Source organism: Pagrus major, chromosome 23 (genome assembly GCF_040436345.1).
Source record: "Pagrus major chromosome 23, Pma_NU_1.0".
Taxonomy (NCBI): Eukaryota; Metazoa; Chordata; class Actinopteri; order Spariformes; family Sparidae; genus Pagrus; species Pagrus major.
In genome coordinates this window covers 1340684-1358148 of record NC_133237.1, presented here as the reverse complement: position 1 = coordinate 1358148, position 17465 = coordinate 1340684, and the positions used below count along the sequence as shown (strand labels likewise).

Genomic DNA, 17465 nt, shown 5'->3' with positions numbered 1-17465 from the left:
GAAAAACCCATACGTGTACAAATCATGAGCATTAGCCCAGGTTTAACTTCCCAACATTGAACATGACCCTAGAAATGACAAAGTAAAAATTACCGTTCCTCACGTGAAAAATAAATGCATTTCTAAAACACAAAACTCGGCATATTCACTCATTACAACATCTCCATAACATTTACAGTTGACTTCGATTGGATTTTGATGATAAAGAAAGGTTCAGGGTCTGGAACCCTCTGGCAACAACTTTAAACATGTACAGACTTGTAAACATGAGAACAAAACAGTATTTCTTCCATAAACTGTCATCAACTTGACTCGTGACTGTATTGTGATCTTGTTAGCATCAGGATTAGCTGAGGTGTCTCGATCCCAGCATGCAATGCTCACGTCTACTGGATTTACTTCATATCACATACATAAAGCGCCCTCTAGCGGCTATTTTAAGCTACTACAGTCACCTTGAAACACAGTTCTCATAAATGCAGATCTTAAAATGAAACGTATTTACTATGAGGCCAAACAAACAAATAATAGTCAGTAAACCCAAAGCTGTACTTTCGTAAGGGTTACATCCACCTGCCCTTAATTGACATGCGTATCTGCATGTCAACTCACACTTAAATATCAATAACTGGGCTTGTGTAAGGGGAAGGCGAAGGGCTTGGTACATTGGGCAAATCAAGGGCTTCTGTGAAAACTTAGTCAAGGCTGTGTAATATAGAGCGCATGACCAGAGTCAAAGGGTTCCCAAGAGACTTGTATGCCAATCTGTCAGGCTCTCTTCTAGCTCTAGTTAGCCATCTGGCCTCTGGTTCTCTTTCATCCTGAACAGAACTGGTATCAGTCAGTCCAATCTCCTCTCTAACATTGTCTCTTTTGTTCTCCTCTCATTGCTCTCTGATTCTGGTTCGTCAGTTCTGCATTGTCAATTTCTCTTCCAGGTTCTCCATTGACTGGTTCATTGGGTACTGTTAGACCTTCGTCAACAGGTACAGTAGGAGATTGTTCTATTTCCTCCACAGGTAAATTTGTCTCATCTCCAGGTAAGGGGTCAGCAGGTAAGTCATTATCCTCCTCTGCTTCCACGTTAGGGACCTGAGACTCCAGAATTCCTCCTCTTCATCACTATCATGTGGGGTTTCTGCCTCCTCAACTGCAGGTACAGGATTCCACTGGGAGGGTTTGGCAGTTGTGTCCTTCCGGCCATCCAGACTGACTTTATCGGCTTCAACTGACTCTGAAAGTGCAAGGAACCCACAAGGTAGGAGCAGGTCTCGATGTAGTGTTCTCTCAGGGCCTTCAGATGTGAGGGGAGCCACTACATACACTGGGAAATCACTAATGTGTCTCACCACCTTGTAGACCGTTTGACTCCACTTATCTGCAATCTTGTGTTTTCCTTGTATCCCCACATTTTTCACAAGGACACGGTCTCCAGCTTGTAAAGTGGATTCTCTGACCTTCAAGTCATACCTCTGTTTGTTGCGTAGAGCCGTCTTATCACTGTGCTCAACAGCCAGTCTGTAACTCTCCTCTAGTGTTTCTCTGAGTTTTTTCACATGCTCGCTATGAGTGACTTTCCTCTGACCTTCAGGATGTAGTCCAAATGTCACATCAATAGGCAGGTTCGGCTGTCTTCCATACATTAGTTGGTAAGGGGAAAATCCAGTAGTGTCGTTTTGTTGTGCAATTATAGGCATGGACTAATGGCTGCACATAGTCACGCCACTTCACTTTATCCACTTCTTCGAGGGTTCCAAGCATTGCCAACAAGGTCCTGTTGAAATGCTGTACTGGATTACCACGTGGGTGGTAAGGGGTCGTCCTCGATTTCTTTATCCCCAAGAGGTCACAGAGGTTTTTGATGACAGCAGATTCAAAGTTGCGGCCTTGATTGCTTTGTAAGCGTTTCGGTATGCCATAGTGTACAAAGAAGTTGTTCCATAGTGCTTTGACCACTGTTTTCTCCTTTTGGTCAGAGGTGGGGACTGCGACAGCATACTTTGTGAAGTGGTCAGTTATCACAAGTATGTTCTTTGTGCCATGGCCGTCTAGCTCCAAGGAGAGATAGTCCATGCACACTAACTCAAGTGGCCGGCTAGTCTTGATGTTGACAAGGGGAGCTGCTTTCTCTGCCCTTGCCTTGCATCGAAGGCACCTTTCACATATTCTGATTTCCTCCTCAACCTCTAAACACATCCTCAGCCAATAGAACCGTGCACGTACCAGATCTACTGTCCTCTCATACCCCAAATGACCAACATCATCATGGAGATTCATCAGTGCCATTTGTCTGTATTTCGTCGGGAGAACGAGCTGGAAGGTGGGCTGATTCTCAGTCTTGCACTTTCTATGCAGAACTTCATCGCTCAATATCAGCTGGTCTTGAACTCTGAGCAGTAACTGCACCTCCCTTTCCTCTTTCTGCCGGAGACGGTAAGTGAGGTGTTTACCTGCTCTGACGATGTCTATTACTCTGTTGATTGCTGGATCATTTCTCTGCTCCATAGCCAAATCCTGCTGAGACATTCTGGGAAGTGTGGTGGATCCAGGAAGCAGGTCGGCTTGAGCATATTCAGGGCAGATAGCACGCCCATCCATTGTTAGACACTCCACAATGACAGGTAAGTGACCGCTTCCTTTCTCTGTTTCAGTTAGTTTGTCCAGCTGATGTCTCTCACAGATGGCTATGATAGCCTCCTTTGGGAAAGTGTCCTCATTTCCCTCCTTCACAAACTTTGACATAAACTGCCACACTCATTCATCCTCAACTGCTGCACTGTTAGCAATTTCTGCAGGGGCATGTGGACGTCTTGATAGCCCATCTGCATCCTGGTTCTTTTTGCCAGCCCTGTATCTGATGCTGAAATTGAAGTTGGAATGGTCAGCAAGCCAACGATGACCCCAGGCGTCCGGTTTTGCAGAGGTCAAAACGTAAGTCAGGGGGTTATTGTCAGTCAGCACACTGAACTCCACTCCATAGAGGTAATCAGTGAACTTATCTGTGATTGCCCACTTGAGGCTGAGGAACTCAAGCTTGTGAGTGGGGTACCTGCGTTCACAGTTGGATAACCCTCGACTGGCATATGCAATGACCTTCATTTGACCATCTTGCTCCTGGTACAGAGCAGCTCCAAGTCCATGTGAGCTAGCATCTGTGTAGAGTATGTATGGCTTCTTTGAGTCTGCGAATCCCAGCATATATGCAGTTGTCAATCGCTCAATGAGGGTTTTAAATGCCTTCTCACATGAGGGCGTCCATTTCTCATCAAAAGGTTTCTTTAAGTCAGCATTAGAGAATGACCTTTGACCTTTTGATGTGTTCTCATGTTTCTTTTTCTTTGCAGAGACGTACCCAGCCGTCAAGTCATTTAGAAGCTTTGCAATCTTGGAGTAGTCCCTAACAACCTCCGATAGTATCCTGTGAAGCTGAGGAACAACTTCAACTCGGATATGTTGTTTGAACGGGGCCATGAGGTGAGTGCCGCGATCTTATTAGGGTCTGTTTTTAGGCCATCCTCTGACACTATGTGCCCCAGGTATCTCACATCCTTTTTGAAAAAATGGCATTTTTTTCTGGTGCCATTTTGAGACCGAACTCTCTTAGTCGGTTCAGCACCCTCAAAAGCCGCTCCTCATGTTCTTCCAGGATACTGGAGAACACAATGAGATCATCCAGGAATACCAGCACTTCTCTGTGATTTAGCGAGCCCATACACTTTTCCATAACTCGCTGGAAGGTGCTTGGGGCATTGGTTACTCCTTGCGGCATCCTATTGAACTCCCAAAAGCCCATTGGCGTGACAAAGGCAGTTTTATGTTTATCCTCTTCTTCCGTTTCCACTTGATAATAGCCTGACATTAAATCCATGACAGAAAACCACTTTGCTCCTGTCAGGGATGCAAACGCCTCTTCGATGTGTGGCAGAGCATAAGCATCCTTGATTGTCTGGCTTTTCAGTTTTCTGTAATCCACACATTGGCGGATTTGTCTATTTTTCTTCTTCACTACGACAACTGGCGAAGCAAATGGACTCTCTGACTCCCTTATGATGTTTGCATCATACAGCTCTTTCAGATGGAGATGAACCGCCTCGTAATCAGATGGATGGATGGGCCTTGCTCTCTGTTTGAAAGACGTCGGGTCAGAGAGGCGGATCTTGTGCTTTATGGCTGTCGTGTGCCCATAGTCAAGATCTCCCCTTGTGAAGACTCCAGGAATTGAATTCAGCTTCCTGGTAATCCTGTCTTTCCATTCTTCTGACATAGGGGAGTCAGTAAAACCAAACTTGATCAAGTTTTCAGGATTCACTTGACCAGCTGTGAAACACTGGGCAGTAGTGTTGGTCTGGTTTGAGTTTTGTACTTCCCCTTTGATGTCATTGGTGGAGGTCAATGGAGAGATGGATAGTGGCATTGAGAGCTCTGCCAGAGTTTGATGGGCTGGAACTGTGATGTCGTGTGCAGACTCATTCTTGAGGAGGATGGGGACTTTGAAAGAGGTCTGCTGTGGACTTGCCATGATGTAACTACAGAGTATCAAGCCACCTGGTAGACTGGACTTGGTGGGGGGCTCCACCAGGAGAGGCACACCATGCATAGTGGGAACATGTCTTGCACGGCCATTTAATGAAACTTTCTTTCCAGCCGGAATGACTACGATGTTCCTGGACTGTAATTTCACTCTGCCCACTTGACCCTCTTGTTGTGCCCTGCTGAGGTAGATGCTCTGTAGATGTTTGACGAGTGAGGCATATTCACAGTCTGGTGAAACTGTTGTCCCTTCATTGAAACTGCATACAGGATGTCAAGGGTGTTAGTGCCGATGAGAACTGGAACCTCAACATTGGTTCTGGGATCTGGGACAACTAGAACCAGCGTTGTGACCACTTTAGGCTCTCCTGTAAAATGTTCTGGGAAAGCTATGTCAACTTCAATGCAGCCAAGGTAAGGGATGAGTTGACCTGCAGCTCCCTCTATGCGTAAGAGGTCCTCTGTGGAAATGATGGGGTGCGAAGGTAAGTAAGTTTCATGAAAGCATTTGATGATGGTTGTGACCTGTGAGCCTCCATCCATTAGACAGTTTTGCGGAATTCCGCCAACTGTGACTTTGGCTACATGTCTCGAGCCAACCAATCTTCTTGCAAGCCGACGTGCGGTAGCCATGGCTTGTTGACATTTGGTTTCACATTTCCATTTTAACATGGGACTCTTCTCTGTGTCCTCAGTTCCAGTATGTCCTGTTACTGGAACCTGTTCCAATTTAAAGGCTGTCTTGCCTTCCACTCATCCTGCTTGAGTTTGAGTTCGGCGTATTTTTGGTCTACGAGGGCTTTGTTCATGGGCTTTTCACAGTTCCTGGCAACGTGGCCATCCTCTCCACACTTAAAACAAAACCAGGCTTTTGGCTGAGGTCTTGGAGGGAGTGTGTTCTGTGACATCACTTGATGAGCCTGTGCTTCAGCTACTGGTGGAGGTGAGCTATTTGTGGGTACTGCAGCTTTAAATCCTTGTTTTTCCTCTTTTCTTGATTTCTTGCTGTGGAGCTGCATCCGTAGCTGAGCCACTTGTTTTCTCAAGCGTTCAGTTTCAGAGATGTATGACTGCAGTAAGCTGGCATTGGAATCATAGGGAAAGATGTCAGGAACAGAATGAACATTTACAGAAGGCCTGCTCTTGGAGGAGCCAAAGTGACGCTGTATCCTATCAAGTTCAGATGTTCTCCTGTCCTCTTCTGTACGTACCTGCAGCAACAGCTCTGCAAAGTTGGGAGGCATTTCATTTTTTAACTCCAGCTGTAAGACCAGGCTGTGGTCCCAGCAACCATGCTTGAACTGCTTCAGTAGGTGTCAGTCTGCATTCACCTGTTTTACACCACCTCTCTTCACAGCTATGCACAGAAGACTCTGCAATCTCTGTAGATAATCAGATGCCTTCTCCCCTGTATTCTGATTTGTGTTTAAGAATCTTGCAAATACCTCCTACCCATCTTCCACGAGTCCATATGCAGAGTCGAGCAGCTGCACATAATGTCTGGGATGTGCAGAGGTACCAAGTTGCCTTACCACGTCTGAAGCTGGGGGAAGCAGGCTCTCTAGTATTTTTCTACGTTGCACATCAACTGATAGAATGTCATCATCAAACATCAATTCTGCATGTAATGACCATGTCTCATAATCTGCCTCACCTGGGGGCTTGGGTACTTTGCCAGAGAATGTCCTCATCCATTTGGAGGTGGGCTGATTCTTGATCACGTGTTCCACTACAACACGTTGCACCTCAGGTGGGTTTGTTACTTCATTGCTTAATGTTGGATTAGTTGGACTTGCAGGTACAGTATATCCCTTTTTAACTGCACCTGGTTTACTTGGGTTGGGTGTTGTAGCAGGTTTGAGGGGTGCGGTGCTGTGGTCTGAGAGGGCACTACTATCAGAGTCACTGCTGTCACTGGAGTCAGGGAGGATGTACAGAGGACTGTTGCAGTCTGCTTAGTGAATTGTGTTGTTGTTTTAACATGGTCTACCTGCCACTTTACACTCGGATTGGTCACATTCACTACTTCCATAGGGAGAAGTGTCTCAATATTGGCTCTTGCAGCTACTGATTTGAAGTCCACAATGACTGTTTCTCCACTTGATGCTCCTGTGTTTTACTCTCCCCTCATTCGAGCTACTGGGCCATATTTCTCAAGGGAAACCATACTGTCCTAGTCTGCATCACCACTGGTAAAGCCAGACACACATACAGACAGTTTGTCATCAATGTCTGCCATTGTCTTTTCCTTTGCTTCAGTTCAGGTTAGGAGGGGCAAAAAGGGGGGAAAAAACTAATAATGGAGATAATCAGACTAATCAGTAAGCAATTTCCTGTGTTTAAAATGACAGTTCGTATTGTACAGTTAACCTATATAACCCTCGCTCCTGGCTAGCTTGCCAAAAGAACTTTATGTAACGCAGTAAGAACAACACTTAATTGACTACTGTACTCAGGTTCAACTCAAGGAGCAAGAGATGGGTTAGTGTAAAAGGTAAACACAGGGATATTTATTTTCACAATCAACAAAAAGTGGAATCACAGTTCAGATTCAATGCTCCAACATATATATGTATATATATATATATATATATGTATATATATATATATATATATATATGTATATGTATAAAGAAATAAAAGAACTGAAAGTAAAGTGTCCCTTCACAGCTTATTGCTGTCTGATATCAATGTTCGTCAAAGTCCAGTCCAAAGTGTTTAGTTTGTATCCACGTCCGTCGAAGTGTGTGCTACCCGGGTAGAGTGTGTGTTTGTTTGTATGCTTGCTGCACGCAGCTTAGATCTTATCTACTCTAGGCATGAATCTTCAGGAAGATGATGGAGATGGAGAATTCCAGATCCTCTCTAACCCTGCCTCGCGTCAGACAGGAACCCTGGTTGGAATCTACACTGTCCCAGAATGCAGATCCAGCAAATCAAAAAAAACAATCTGCCATAGCAGGAAATAAAATTAATTATAAATCATCAATTACTGTACAGTATCGTAGCTCTCTTTTTCTCTTTAACTCAAGTGTAACTTATAATACTGACCACAAAAGGAATGATGAAGACATTAAAACCTTAGACATAATTGTGCTTTTTCCTTTTTCCTTAACAGTATTAATAAATCATGTTACACAAATTATCCTTTACCTCCAATCAATCATGTCTTTCTCATTCACACTTATGCATTTTTAATCATCTTAACATGAACTTAACACATCATTTATACCAGGAAAAACCCATACGTGTACAAATCATGAGCATTAGCCCAGGTTTAACTTCCCAACATTGAACATGACCCTAGAAATGACGAAGTAAAAATTACCGTTCCTCACGTGAAAAATAAATGCATTTCTAAAACACAAAACTCGGCATATTCACTCATTACAACATCTCCATAACATTTACAGTTGACTCCGATTGGTTTTTGATGATAAAGAAAGGTTCAATATTGCTTAATCATAACCGAAATGAAAGAATTACATGTCCGTTAGCAACGTAGCATGCTAAGCTAGTACACTCACCGGAGTCCTCAATCATATAAAACAAAAGAAAACAAATCCGGTCTGGAACCCTCTGGCAACAACTTCGGACACGTACAGACTCGTAAACATGAGAACAAAGCAGTATTTCTTCCATAAACTGTCATCAACTTGACTCGTGACTGTATTGTGATCATGTTAGCATCAGGATTAGCTGAGGTGTCTCGATCCCAGCATGCAATGCTCACGTCTACTGGATTTACTTCATATCACATACATAAAGCGCCCTCTAGCGGCTATTTAAGCTACTACAGTCACCTTGAAACACAGTTCTCCTCATAAATTCAGATCTTAAAATGAAACTTATTTACTATGAGGCCAAACAAACAAATAATAATCAGTAAACCCAAAGCTGTACTTTCATAAGGGTTACACAAAGAAGCAGAGCATTGTCAGGGAAGGGTTCATAAAAGTCAGCTTCATAAAAGTCAGCAAACAAAATCTCACTATGCTCTTTTTTTTCTTTTGAAAGAGTTTAGACAGTTAACAAATAAAATTTGATGTGGTAATTTGATGAATATTCAACACTGCCTTGTGAATCTTAATCTGCTCTGCTATCAAAATATTAGAACCAATTAACCACTAGAACCGGTCCTGGCAATCATAGCATGATATTATAGCACAAGTTACTAATAGAGAAAAAGCCTGAAAAGCTTGTACACTCCTTGCACACACACACACACACACACACACACACACACACACACACACACACGCCCCAATAGCATTTTGGATACTTGAAAGGTGAAACAAAGGTAAATCAATACAAAGCCATTTTGTAATTAGAACAATGTGGGGGTGGATTAGGCAAACGACTGTCTGGAGAAATTGAAAATATTGATTTCAATTTAAAAAATATATTTCATACATTTTAATGTCCTTGTAGAAAATTAGACAATTAGATTTCCTTCTCTCTTGTCCTTTGCTTTCCTTCTATCCTCCTCTCGTCTGCTGCACTCTTATCTGTCTCTGTTCCTTTTTAACACAAAATCCAAGTATATTTCATCTTAAAGGTATGGTCTACGTTCTGAGAAAGATTTGAAAAAAGCATCCCCCCCCCCACACACACACACACACACACCCCTCCCCTCTGTGCTCCTTAATCCCTCCCCTCCGAGCTCGTATCGCCCTCCCCTCGGAGCCTCCCACGACACACCCCCTCCCACAACAAGCAACAAGAGCAACAAGCCGGCCAGCAGAAACCAAATACAGCGCCAGCTTTGAATGTGGAGTAACGATGTCGGATTCACAGGTAAAGTTATTACAATGCACGTTGAAACTAAGCTCCATAGCCAAGCTAGCGTAACGTCATTAGCATCCGCGACACAAATGTGCCCCGTAAACCGTAATCTCTTGTTTATGACAGATAAGACCACACAAATACACACACCGTAATGCATATATGATAATCCATCATATTGATTTAGCAAAGGCTTTGCTGAAAACAAATGGACAAGACCGGGAGGAGGGTTAGCAAAACAGTTGAGTAGTGACCAGGCGAGAGGTTGTTATGGAGAAATAAATCCGGACAGGATGAATGAAACCCCAACGTGAAGCGGAGGGTTTCATTCATCTTACTTGCATTGCTGCTTCATTTAGCTGCCACGAGCAAATAAATAGGCTGATTTGGTGTAAACATGATAGCAATTTTAGCTTACAATGCTAACATAGAGGCTAACGTCTCCGTCGAACAAGTAAACAAGTGTTGCCAATATTGCAGAGACAGAAATTGTTTCGACGCCGTCTAATAACACAGAAAAAAACTAACGGCAGCTTTCGCAGTCATAAGCCAGCATCAGCATGAAAGTTATCTGTGTCACAACATCCACAACATCCAACAACCACCTGTTCAACAAAAACTCCGCTGTATCAGCATCGCTTTTCAGGTCCATATCTTCACGGAGCTTTCGCCACCGTTCAAACGATGACCCAACGTTTACTTGGGTTTGAGACCTCTTTATGTCGCATCTCCGCTTTGTGTCTGTCTTTTCAGTGACAGACTTGCGCTTTCTTTCAGCCTTTGCCGGTGGGGCAAGCAGAGGCCGCTTGCTACTGTCGCTCTGTCCCTCCATACCTGAATTGCTCAGGGCCAAACAAACCTCTTGCCCACTTGTAGTTTCAAATGCGGAAGTGGGTTGGGACGAGGCGTGACCAGGAGCAGGAGAGTGAGCGAGGGGATTGGATGGAGGGTCCGAGAGAGAGAGTGCAAATTTGAGCAAGGGGAAACTCCCATCCGGACCGGATGGCTGCTATTGGTCAAATTCTTTGCAGTTTTGCAGGCGCTAGAGAGAATGGATTTATTTGGTTCCTTTTGCTCTTCACATTGTGTAGGTCGTACTATTGGGCCATAGCCACCATCTAAATAATGTTAATAATAATGATCAATCTTTCACATGGTAGACCATAGCTTTAATGCCCATGGTTAATGACAGTGTGGGGGGTAGGGTGGTGGTTAAGATTCTGGGGAGGTGAATGGTAGGATAGCCTAGACTGAAGATGGCTTGAGGGTGGCTGTGGGGGTTGCAAAATGTGCTTGTTTTGTAGCAGAGATGACAGTTTGTTGTTGCATGTGTGCGACTCAGCATACTTCTCAGGCTAAAAACAGACTTTGCCTGGTTGCATGTTGCTCTGAAGGAAAAATTAAACGGAGAGGTGATGGAGGTTAAAATGAGTGGGGTGGGGGGCTGAGGAGAGGGAGAAAATTAAGATGTCGAAGAAACTGAAGAACAAAACGGATGAGGAGGAGGAAGATAGAGACAAAGGAGATGGTGACACATGGAGAAGGGCATGTCCTCCTACCTGCATAGAATTCTGGGCTGTAGACAGCGCTGACCACTGGATTTAGCTTCCAGCCTAAAACAAGACAGACAAAGACAAAGAGACGGAACAAGAAAGGTGTTTTATTGTGTTTAGATTATGTCTGGTATGTTCTGACTCAACGTTCATCTCCCTGGGAATGTATTCAGATATTTAGAACACACTAAGGTCACATGCACTTTTAATAAACAGAGCATTTGTCGTTAACATGTCAGTTGCCAAGACATTTTATTTTTACTGCAATTTTATGCAGACAATACATTTTTTATGCAGCTAACTTTCAATCATCAAGTGCCAAATACCATTTGACTCAGGGGAACCTGATGTTTCACTCTGGCTCATTTAAAAATCCTAATTGTACATGTTTAGTCTGAGAATAGATAAATTTACCAGACCATTTACCATGTAGATGTGTCCAGAAAGGAATAAACAGAAAGGTTATGAAATCATAACAAAGGAAACTGAAGCAAAAGTGATATTTTTGAGGGAAATATATTATCCATTGAACATGAACAAAAAAGTTGAGAGTTACATAAACCTAACCAAACATTGAGAGAAAACTGAAAATAAATGGAAAATAATAAGTGAACCTTGTGAAAAGTAAACAGTATAAATATACATAGCTGTTGGGATATGTACCCTAGTCACCTGAGTGACAACAACATGATTGTCAGTTGCAAAGATGGTCCTGGAACCACATTACAATTCTATTCTATTCTATTCTATTCTATTCTATTCTATTCTATTCTATGTCCTGGGAACAACAGCAACATAGTAATAGCAGATACACCTTGGTTCAAGGGGTACTCCAGTGCTTTAGTATTACATTTCCATATAGTTGGCAGACAGATTTATAATTGAATTAGCAGAGGATGTAAAAGAGGAGAGGATGTAATATCCTCCTCTTCTATGAGTGAAGCTTTGAGCACTAATAAAATCAAAGCAAGAAACTCAGTGACCATGCTAACATGTGTATGATAAGTAGGTATAATGCTCATTATGACCATTGTACATATTCCCTTTCTTAGTTTAGTGTGCTAGCAAGCTAACACTTGCTAATTAAAACTAAACACAAAGAATAACTGAGACTAATGGGAATGTCATTAATTGTGCAGGTATTAGAATGGATGTTAAAAAACCATAATCAAAATACAGTTTTTGGTGATGGTACCAGTGATGGTATTAGATCAATAGTTAAAAGATCAAGAAAGTGATCATTGTCCATCCATGAATGAATGAATGTACGGATCAAATATCATAGCAATCAATTAAAGTGACGATATTCACACAGTGGCCATTTTCCTCTGACATCATGCTCAGGATGGGAAGCTCAAATGTCATACTGCTGTTTTCCTGGCATGTTGTATAAATGTAGAGAATCTGACAAGTCGTTATCATTTCACTGCTTCCTGTTTGATCAGCAATTGACACTGGGTAGTGAGAATCAGGATGGACATGAGGCCAAATTTCAAGGTAAAACAACATATTTTATAACCAATTAGCTATCTCCCTGCTAACGGCTAACAGTGTATCCTGGCAGTGTTTTGCAGGAATAAGCAGTGATCCTTGACATAGACATTGGCTGAATGGCAGCATGTTGCCCCAAAACCTGTATGTACCTGTCCGCATTAATGGTGCCCTCACATATGTGCAAGTTATCCAAACCATGAGCACTAACCCATATACCATCACAGATGCTGGCTTTTGAACTTTCCACTGGTAACAATGTGGACAGTCCATCTCCTCTTTAGCCTGGAGGACACAACCCAAACCAATTTGAAATGTGGACTCTCCTCTGCTCAAACCACAGGATGCTTTTTCTACTTTGCATCAGTCCATCTTAGGTGAGCTCAGGCCCACAGAAGTTGGCACGTTTGTTGATCTTGTTGATATATGGCTTTCGCTTTGCATTATAGATATGTTTTTTTAGATGCATGGGCAAACTGTGTTTACCAAGAACATAACTGCCAGCTATTTTAAACCCTTTCTCCTGCTGTGCTCCCAATTAGTAATTTCTCCCGTTAACCTCCCAATTTCATAGTGATACAAATCAAATGAGAGTGTCTCAGTGCCTTGTAGGATATGTGTCATGGTACCAACCCAACCCAGAGGTGAGTGTGCACAAATGACTCTGCCTGACATGCCACTCATTCCTGCACTTGCTCAAGCCCTCTGCTAAGTTTGCTGTTGAAAGTGGATGAAATGGATGCCAAGAATATGAAATAATATAATCTCGGTTAGCTTGGTGCGAGACCTTCACTTTTTTTTTACATTACATTTACATTTACATTTAGGGCATTTAGCAGACACTTTTGTCCAAAGCGACTTACAATAAGTACATTTGCCCCCGCGCTTACTTGCTCATCCTCCACTCTACAGACGTTAGTCTTGCATCATTTTATCTTCTTTCTTCTTTTTTTGAAGGTTCACCTACACGATGTTTGGACTTAAAGATATTGACTTTTGATTGCTTTTGGACATTTTAAAAAAAAATGTATTGTACTGTGAGCTATGAATCTAAGACTAATATAAAGTCATTTATTTCCACATCCTTGTATTTATTCTATGAATCTGTGCTATTCTAAGTGCTGTATCGTAGAGGAGTAAAATAATCCATCTATGTCAAACTGGAATGACCGTATTTGAACAGAGAAGGTGAACTACAACATTACTTATCACCCACCTACAATGCAGTACTGAGCTCCCTCTCCAGACAGCTTAACAACCATCCACACCTGGGCTCACCTAGCCCTAGCAACCCACATGAAGGCCGATTTTTAGTGTCGTTAGTGGCCCTAACGACTCTAAAACTCAGAGTTCACGTGTCCTCAACGACTCTGTAAGGACACTCCCACACAGAGTTTAAAAGCCTGCAACTCCCCGCCAGTTAGTTAGAACCGAAGAAGCCTTTTGGATGAGAGGTGAAACGTCTTCAAGAAACTGAAACACGTCCAGTTGCCTAGGATACAGCACTTAGAACTACCATGACCTGGATGACTGAGAACATTAACAATTTGTGCTATATGTGTATGTTGCTGGGGTGGAGGGGTGGGATGCGTTGAGGGAAGGCCATTTGCTGATATCCCAGAAAATCTCCCTCGTGTGAACAAGACTTTATCATGCTATCACGACATTATCTCGTGTTCACCAGAAACTGTTTTGTGTTTTTCACCCATGTCCTCTTCGTAGTGCTGAGGGGGAGTTAAAAATATTATATCATTTGTAAAATCTAATTTGGGTTTTCTGACATTAATCAAAATAAAAGGACTGTTGAATGCCAAAGTAAGAACATATTTTTATAAAGTATAAGTTGATTACAATAGCAAAATACAAAATATATAGATGTCTGGTTAAGTTAATACTTAAAAGCATTAGCATTAATTGCAGCCGTGATAGTGGATATGTCTTTATTAGCTTTGCACTATGGACACTGAAAAATTTCCCCATTTTTATCTACAAAACTGTTTAAACTCTGCCACGTTGCATCATCAGTGAACAGCCTTTTTCATCCAGCCACAGATTCTTGATAGATCTGAAGTCTGACTGTGACACTGCAGGACTTTAACGTTGTTGTAACTGAACAGCTCATGCATATCTTTGGCTTAATGCGTGAGACAATTGTCTGGTGAAAAACAAATCATATATGCATCAGGGTTTCTACCAGGATTTTACTGTATGTATCTGCATTAGTTTTTCACATACTCTCACAAGTCTATCAAAGCCTGCTACGGAGAAATATCGCCACAGAATGAGGCTGTCATCTCCACGCTGGAGAGGAGAGGCTGTGTTATTGATGCAGTGCACCAAACACCAAACATGGAGTTTCGGTATGATGATGAAAAATTCAGTGTCGCACTCATCAGAACACCGAAGCTTCCCCAGGCTGATTTCAGACTGTCCCTTGTCCATTCTCAAACCAAGAATGGGTTGTAGTGAATAGTCAGACATTATGCCATCGCTAGCAGACTGCCGTATCAGCATGATTAACATCATTACCATGGATAAAGATAGCATGAATATTAGCATGGATACAAATAGCATGTATATTAGTAGTGATAGTGATAGGTCTTCTTGTGTAGTAAGGAGCTGTAGAGTATATTCATGGTCAAACTGTAACCTGTACTGTACATTTACTGCCACCAGACAACTTCTGTGCTAAACATTATGTCTGCTCCGGTGACTAACAGCTGTCTGCTCTGAGCTCAGCCACCAACCGTCACTTTACACTCACTCAATACAAACTGGCCTATTCTTAAAAGGAGCCACGTCACTCTTTTAACACCAGAAGACAAAGCTTGGCTTCTGGTGTGATGACAAGTCGCAGATTGTAGTCCATTTTGGCGACAGCTTAATTTTTTTCAGTTCAAGCAGAAAATTAAGTTATGTTCTAAAACATTGTCAGGAAAGATCATAGAAATACCAAAACACACTTGAGTTGGGCTTCAGAAAACGTCCAGATGGAACTCGTGACAGGAGCACCGTTTTGTGCAGTTTATTCAGCAAGGAGTACTACAAGCTTAAAGTATCACCTCCTTTTAAAGTTTAGAATTTCCATTTATTTGTTGATTCACTCATCCACCAAAATCTATTTTGCATTGAAATCATTTTAAATGTTTTAGGCAAATACTGGCATGTGCAATTGATTTTGGTTGATTAATCACAAAGCTTGTAATCAATTCGATTTTTTTTTCTTTTTAATCGCTTGACAGCCCAAGCTCAGTTGCATTGTCTTGTCTTGTAAAAGTAGGACCTTCTGTTTTCTTACTGAAAACTGTTTTTATACTTACACCATAATCAAAAAACCCCTCAACTACACAAAGATGAATCTGGCTGTATGAGTGATGATTTCCATGTGTCCTATTAAAGAGGTTGAATACTTATGCAACATGTATCTTGCAGTTTAGATTTGTAATTAATTTAGATCACTTAGTTTAGATCTGTTTTCATTTTATTTATCAATAGCAATAGTTATTTTTCTGTTGATCAGTGTCAAAAAAGGCAGATTAAACCTGTGTTGATTTAAAGATGGACAATCAATGAAAGATGAAAATTTACAAGATTAATCTTTTCATATGCACTGTAAACATTGACTCAGCCTTACCATTTGCATATGGGTTGACAGTCTTCTTATTTGTCATTACTCGGGCTGTTGCATTGTTGACCTACAGCAGATAAAGAGGGGTCCATGAGTTATGACACTAATATTTTCATAGTAAGTCCTATACTTGTAAGAGAAAACTTGCATGCATAGTTTCCTAATGTAATAAAAGGAAGCAGTACACTGTATCATGGCAAACACCCATGTCATTTGTGTGTTTTCAAAATTGCATTCAGAAACACTTAAAAACACATCCAAATAAATATTTTTCCATTTGCATATTTTCTTTCATATTTTATGACGTTTCCAGCATGCTCTCCCCAATAATAGTGACATTTCAATAACATACAGACAAAAGAAACGGAACAACAGATGCACTTGGCAAAATTATTTTTTGTAAATGTATAGATGCATGCGGTGGGGAGGAGGAGGGAGAGAAAAAAAACAAAGAAAATGTTGTTGAGGGAAGGGGTGAAGAGAATATGTTGGGAGCATTATGCAACATCAAGTCAACCTTAAAACGTGAGAAGAACTGTTGTGACTAAAGCAACACAAAGCATTCACACTCAGACAACAGCCTTTCAATTCATTCCAAGAATATTTATTAGGATTAAAACGACCAAAGAAATTAGATGTACTCAAATTAACCAACCAAGTCAATCAATCAACCAATCAAATCATTCCATATTCAAACAACAGCTAACAGGGTAAATTAAAATAAGGGTGCATTGTCTTGTAAAATGAAATAAATTAAGAAGTGGGTTTCCAACAGTCTCAGATAGATGTGCAAACGAATTCATATCTCAGTCAGTATCGCTCGCACACGCAATTTCAGGAGAACACTTAGTGAATGGACACGCACGCCGACACGCAAGAAAATATGTATGTCAATATACAGCATCAACTCAACCACAATTCAAAAAGAAATGTCACGTGAGTTTTAGCGTTGCAAACGTTCCAAAGAGAGAGGAAGAGAGAGAGGAAATGCTGGCAGAATGGCTTGCTTGCCCACACTTACCAGTCCCAAACCTTTTGGCCCCGCCCACGTGTTTGTGTACTGTTACCGTTGTAACTGTGTTGGATGGGGCCCTAAACAAGCTACTGTTGGAAGGATGGTGGGGGAGGAGGGGATGAGAAAGGAATAAGCAGCATCTTACTCAGGAGGCCAAGAAAACTGTGCAATCATTCCACTGCACAAACTCTCTCTTTCAGCTCTCTCTATACAAGCAGCTAGCTGGTTTCTTAAAGCATAACTCTGACCATTTTGTCCAAAGAAGGTGTCTTTATCCATCATACTGATTGATCTGGACTAAAAACATCTCAGTTGCCTCACAACAGAGATAATCACATATTGGCTAAGTTCTCAGATAAAGTCCTAAACAACCAGTAAACACTTTGAAGGCACCCAGAGCATGTTTTCTTCAAGACATAGTTTTTATTGATCTGCAAGAATGCGCGCGTGTGTGCAAAAATGT

The 17465-nt window shown here is 41.8% G+C and overlaps 1 protein-coding gene across 1 annotated transcript in view; it reads right to left on the bottom strand.

Annotated features, from left to right (window-relative positions):
* The window catches only part of rbfox1 (RNA binding fox-1 homolog 1), a 196655-nt gene that overhangs the window by 53486 nt on the left and 125704 nt on the right, over positions 1–17465 (bottom strand). The window contains exons 6-7 of the mRNA XM_073494853.1: positions 15994–16054; positions 10875–10928 (exon numbers count right to left, since the gene is read on the bottom strand). Coding sequence (XP_073350954.1) covers positions 10875–10928; positions 15994–16054 — 115 coding nt within the window. The remainder of the gene's footprint in view (positions 1–10874; positions 10929–15993; positions 16055–17465) is intronic.